This window comes from Siniperca chuatsi, linkage group LG17 (assembly GCF_020085105.1).
Source record: "Siniperca chuatsi isolate FFG_IHB_CAS linkage group LG17, ASM2008510v1, whole genome shotgun sequence".
NCBI classification, from domain to species: domain Eukaryota; kingdom Metazoa; phylum Chordata; class Actinopteri; order Centrarchiformes; family Sinipercidae; genus Siniperca; species Siniperca chuatsi.
Genome location: NC_058058.1, coordinates 26,944,239 through 26,950,238, shown reverse-complemented (window position 1 = coordinate 26,950,238; position 6,000 = coordinate 26,944,239). Strand labels below are relative to the sequence as shown.

Sequence of the window (6,000 nt, the reverse complement as noted above, 5' to 3'; positions counted from 1 at the left end):
TGGTTTCCCATCACCTTTGAAGAGGAAATATATGTACAAAGAATACACAGGTAATTTTATAGTTAAGATCAGAATTAGTTAACTCTCTTTTCCAATTCCACCCAAGCATAAAGAAGTTCATTTTAAAATGATGGACGAGATTTACCCGTGTAATGACTTTGACTTAGATTTGAATATTTTTACTTTCTGTGACTCAAACACAGAGTTTGGGAATAATTTAATTATTTTGGCAAAATATTTCATAGACGAATGTTGCTTTTTAAAAACTATTTCTATATTTGCTGCATATGTAAATGAGATAATACTATACAAAAAATATGTGAAATGTTGTAAAATTTAAAAAGCCTCATATCTTTATGAATACATATGTACCTTAATTCCTGACTGACCACTTGTGTTTTTTATTTCATTATCATTTATTTTTGTTCTGTAATTTTCCTTTTTGTTAGTTATTGCTGCCACTCGCTCAGTTATTCTGTTGTTGTGAACTGCATTCTCTTAAATATGACATGTGCCTTATTGATTGAACAAAAAAAAAGAACTAGATACCGGACTCAAAGACGGTGCTTATTCAGTGCAATGAGATTACTCCCGAGGTATGCGGCCCACTGAATATGAGCAGTAGTGTTCCTCCTGCTGGCCCCGCTCGGCCCACAGACTTTACATTTTGATGACATGACAGATTTTTTAATTGCTTTTCTTGGCTCAAAGAAAGTTTTACAAATCTAAAACCTCCATGGAACAAAAGTTAAAATTAGAAAGAGTCATAATTGACCTTGTTTGCAGTTTAAGGTGTCCTGTCAACAGTTTCACAGACGTCTCTTTTATAATGGTGGCCTGTGGGGAAAATGCTTTTTGGGCTGCAGGGGAATTTTTCGTTGCGCTACTGCGAGTGGCCACTGAAACACTCCGCTCCGGCATCTATCGTTTTTTCCAACCTAATTCTTGTCTCATTTGTGGTCTGATTAACAGCAAATTCATCAAATTAGGTGCCCTATATCGATAGTTTCACCTAAATCTGTGAGGAAAGTTATTAAGCTGTGTTTTTATACAGTAAGGCCCAGTGACCTCATCGCCACATTGAGACACACATTGAGAGCTATCTGAATGTATTCAAATATTGTATAAAGCTTTTAAGAGAGTAAACTTTTAAAATATATTTCTAATGAATAAACTTTGTATATTTTTTTTAAATCTGCGTGCTACTTTGCAGGGGAAAAATCCTGTGATTTCCTGTCAACTGTCGCTGGGAGATGCTGTCAGTGCCCCGCCCATGGCTGCCCGATCCGTCCTGCACGGGCCTGTTCAGAATTACTCGTGATGTGAATGACTGATCATAAAACAATCCTACTCACACTCAAGATAACAAAATGGTTTTTAATCATTGGAAATGTAATAGTTCGGTCCGTGTATCAGCGGATAATCTGCACTTCATTTGTAATTAAAAATGAAAAAAACTTTATTCTGTTTTGTTTTAATTCTGTGTTCATTCAATACAATTCATTCAGTATATGAAAAATACATGTTCCAGATAGTATGTCATTATGAAAGTTGTTGTAAACATACATCAGCATATATAATATAAATAATAATACATTATTTTGAAATCACAGTGCAATCCTCTGTTATAGAGTTCTCTATTTTTAACTTAGAAAACTATAATGTTGTGTTGTTAATAAAGTAAAAAAAAAATCACTGGCTGTCTCTTTATACATCCATGGGTTGTCGTCAAGAAAAATGTTCACTCGTGGTACAAATCAGGCAGTAATAAGTACGCGCATGAGCAGAACGCATCGGGCACTGATGAGTGTCAGGTTTTTATAACTTCAGTAAATTCCCTATTATATAATGGTGAAGTATTACATTTCCACGGATTAAAAACCATTTTGTTATCTTGATTTGAAAGATTTAGTTTTAGTATTTTGAACAGGCACATTTGCAGTAACCTTCTTTGACTGACAGGACCTATTTTGCGCATGTGCAGAACGGAACGGACAGCCGGTACGGATCGGGCACTGAGAGATGCCTCTTGCGGAGATCCGCCATTTTGTCTGCAGCTAGGTACTCTTTGAAATTGATAGGAGCAAATTATACAGCCAATACCATGAATTAAATGTACATTTAGAGACAAGGGAAAGTTCAGGAACATCTTTAATATATAATGGCCATTAATGTATAATTACTATGGATACTTTTCCTTTTAGGGCACTTAGGTTAGATTGATTTGAACAAATTATAATAAAGTAAATTATGTGTCATTTGATTTCATAAAATGTTCATCTAAGTGAATTTCAGGACGATGTCATATTAACAGAATGAAATTGTCGAAAGGTAATACAAATCACACTTACAGATGTTATAAAGCTATCTTTGACTGTTGGTGAATAATGTGAACTTAACTGTACCTGTAATTGACATACTCTACATGATAGAGTAGACGTAAGAAATAAGAGAACAGTGGTTTGTGGATTTTTGTAGGCTACATCATACAGAGGACACAGTTTACAGGGTACACAACCTCACCTCTGAATCAGGATACAGCTATCAATTCAGTTTTCAATACTAATCAAGACTTTTACAGTTGAAATTTAGAAGAAATAACAGCTAATTTCCAGTATTTGGATTATTGTACTACATGCAAACTAGGTACTGTAGTTGCATTGATTGTTCAATATGTACCACCCATCGTCACGCCTTTCATGGGTGCCAGGTTCTCTTAGGTTGGAAGGGAAAGCTGCATTTTAAGTACTACGTCCTCAACGGGTTCTACAACTCGTACCTGGCAACACACATATAACCCACTCTCACTGCTGACGTCACTGAGGTCAGGTAGACGGAGCGAAGATGGCGACCGCTTACGAGAGATACAATTTGTAAGTATATACTATAGTTAAACGTTTTTAAAATACCTCTTATTATTTCCAAGTCTTTTAAAAGGTAAACAAGAGGCGAAGCGTATGGCTGACGTAAAACAGGAGCTGGAGAAGTAGTGTTAGGTTTGCTGACAGCGGCTGAAGTTCGCTGACAGGCTCGGCTGGTAGAGCAGGAACCCGTCAAGTTTCACTCCCCACTCATTCATTATGAAGAATATATGTTGGCTTCATTATGTACACTTGGCAGGAGGTGTGTATGGCTGTCAAATGCCCCATGTCTTTAACCGCCTGATGTCCTGATGAGGGGTTTTGTCGTTTAGTGCGAACAGGGAGGCAGAAAGTTAGTTACGTTAACCTAAGTTAGCTAGCAGCAAGGGGTTATTGATGGGTTTGTCGTTAGTTTTATATCAGGGTCTCTTGTCACTTCCATGCAGGGCTGGCAGGGCTGGTTGTTTTATGACATTTCTTTGAAGCGAAAGTTGTGTATTCACTCTCATGACTAACGAACTTCATTCAGCAGTCTGTGAACCGAACACCGACATTTTGTGAAATTTAACGTTATTTTGCTTTCTATAACTTTAGTGAAAGTTGACAGAGCTTCTGTGCTTTTCCAGACACGCCCTTGTTCAAACAGGTTACCTCATTCAAAGTGCGAGCTACCCAGCCCTACCAGTCTGTCTACCGTCTGTACTGTGTCAGTGGGCCATTCAGGGTCTGTCAGTGCCACCTTGACAGTTTTAGCTGGTGAGGATGGAGAGTGTTCCTCAGCTACTCTGGGCGTTTAAACTGCGAATTTTAAGGATCATACCACTGTCTTGCATGTTATGTCCTTGTCACAGTTACATAAATTTCACATGCTGAGTTTTTAAGGCTCATTACTAAGCCCCATTATAAGTTTAAATAAAGGGGTTTTGTATTTCTCCACCTGATGCATCCTTGCATTGTGGAGAAGGCTTTGAAATAGCATTTAGACCATTGTGCGGGAAGATAAAATGTACAGAAAATATAATTTAATAGTTGAATTAATATATAAAATACAAAAATATGAAGAAAAAATACAGACTCGTGACCTCAGAATTGATCTTAATCTTGGCTACGGTTCTGCTTGAGACCCTTTTTTTAAAGTGAGGTAAGAAAGGGAAAGTACAAGAATGTGTACTCACCACCCCATGTCACTAGTGGCATAACAGTTGCAACAAGTTCAACCAAAGATTGAGGTTCCCTTCATAGACTGTTTGATCTGAATAGTTTGTAGAGGCCCGGAGAGGTAGAACTCTCCAGTATTTCATAATAAAAAGCAAAAATTTGAGAAAAGTCAGAAAAATACACATAGTTTGTGTAGTAGAAATATGTTTACTATTGTATTAGTCATCTCGTTACTCCTCTTTAGCTTGCGACAGCTTAGGAGGCTCTGAACCGCAGTTTTGGAACCATTAAAATTACTACCGTATTAATATTTTTGCCTTTCAGATAGATTCTTAACATTCCAGGCAGCCATTGATTTCTACTCATTTTATTATGGTGTGTTCGTCATTTTGAGAAGTCTTGAAACTTGATTAATCCCAGTGAACATCATGTCTAATTTCTTATTATTTTTAAACTTATGTTATTATTACTATTGATGCATTGCAGAGTTTGTTAATAAAATCAATACACTAAAATCATGATGTTCATTGTGATGGATTACCTAACTCAAACACTTTTCAGGTTTCTTGAAACGTAGGAAGAACCAATCCAAAAATCTGAAACACTTTCAGCATGCTTGTAAAATTATCAGCACAGCTGTAATGTAAAGTACACACGGTTTGTAGTAAATTGGCTAAACCATGCAAAAAGTTTGGCGTGGTCCTTAAACAGTTAGTGTCTCAGTAATACTCCTTTGTGTTGGTGTAGCACCGGCATGTTTAGTGTGGTCTTGATTATGGAAGGCCAACAATAGAGTGTTTGTGTGGTTGTGTCACTACAGCAGCTGAGTGTTTGACTACATCACCCTGAGCTCCAAACGTCACTGTGGCTAAACAGGAGGTCACATTTTTCTGCTGCAGGGATTTAAAGCTGCGGGTTACTCAAGCTGTATGATCTCTGGTCCATTTAACATACCAATGCCATTATCGATTCTGCTTATCGGTCAGATTCTGTATTAATTCCCTTATTGATTCCTGATCAGTTTTCTGTGTGGGGAAAAAAAAGCAGGCCTACATGGGTTTTCAGCATCAGTGCAACTGTTTTATTACCTCTGAGTCTGAACACAGTGGAGAAAAAAGGCATGCATGTAACTGTTGTCATCTCTATTCGTGAAATTAAGCCATGCTTTGGACTGTTTCTTCCTCTCCGCCATGACTCCAGCAGCGTAGACATATGAGTTTGACATCATTGTTTTGCAATACACAACTTTCAGAAAAACATGCTGGCATCGACAACAGGAATTGGTAAGCTCGAAGGCATACGATCCCGATGGTTTGGACAATTTTGAACCGGTTCTCAACTGGAACCAATTCTCGATTCCCATCCCTACCAGGCTTAAGTTTAATAATCAACATTTTCTCTCAGTTGACTTTGTGGTTCGTTTTTCTCATTCTGGTACTTACAAAAAACCTTTTTCTGGCTTTTTGTTTTTATTCAGTAGTTTGACAGTAGAGACAGACAAACGCTGGGGGAGCTTAAGAGGATAACATGAAAGAAGGTCTCCAGCAGGAATTAGACTGGGGCTGTTGTGATTACTGTACATGGTATGCACCTTATTCTCCAATTAATTCAATTTCATGTTGCAGTTTTTTCTATCGCTGTTATGCTATGATGATTAAGCCACTTGAAGGCTTTTTATTGTGGAACATCTATGTAAGAAGTGTTGAACGTCAATGACGGTAGCTTAAAAGCACTCCAAAAACAAACTGGAGGCGACAGGAAATAATTAGTGAATGAAGATAGCATTTCTTTTAAAAGTAGAAAGTGTTTTCAGCAGAATGGTGAGTATGACATTACTCTGTTGATGTACTGATGTGCGGTGGAAAAGTACATTATAGTGAATTTATCAAGACAACAGGTAAACCTGAAGGAAGTGTTGAGTTTGCATTAACAGCACATAGCATCAACAGCAAATTAAATTGGGAACAGATAAAAAATAAAT

The 6,000-nt window shown here is 37.4% G+C and overlaps 1 protein-coding gene across 4 annotated transcripts in view; it reads left to right on the top strand.

Moving 5' to 3' along the window:
- The first annotated feature begins 2,062 nt into the window (after positions 1 to 2,062).
- The window catches only part of sacm1la (SAC1 like phosphatidylinositide phosphatase a), a 46,687-nt gene continuing 42,749 nt past the window's right edge, over positions 2,063 to 6,000 (top strand). The window contains exons 1-3 of one of the 4 annotated variants that reach the window (XR_006375161.1): positions 2,063 to 2,331; positions 2,711 to 2,873; positions 5,497 to 5,602. Coding sequence is in view for 2 of the 4 variants with exons in the window: in XM_044171404.1 (XP_044027339.1) it covers positions 5,547 to 5,602 (56 nt within the window). In the remaining 2 variants the exon portion in view is untranslated. The other 3 variants (XM_044171404.1, XM_044171405.1, XM_044171406.1) reach the window with 3 other exon arrangements.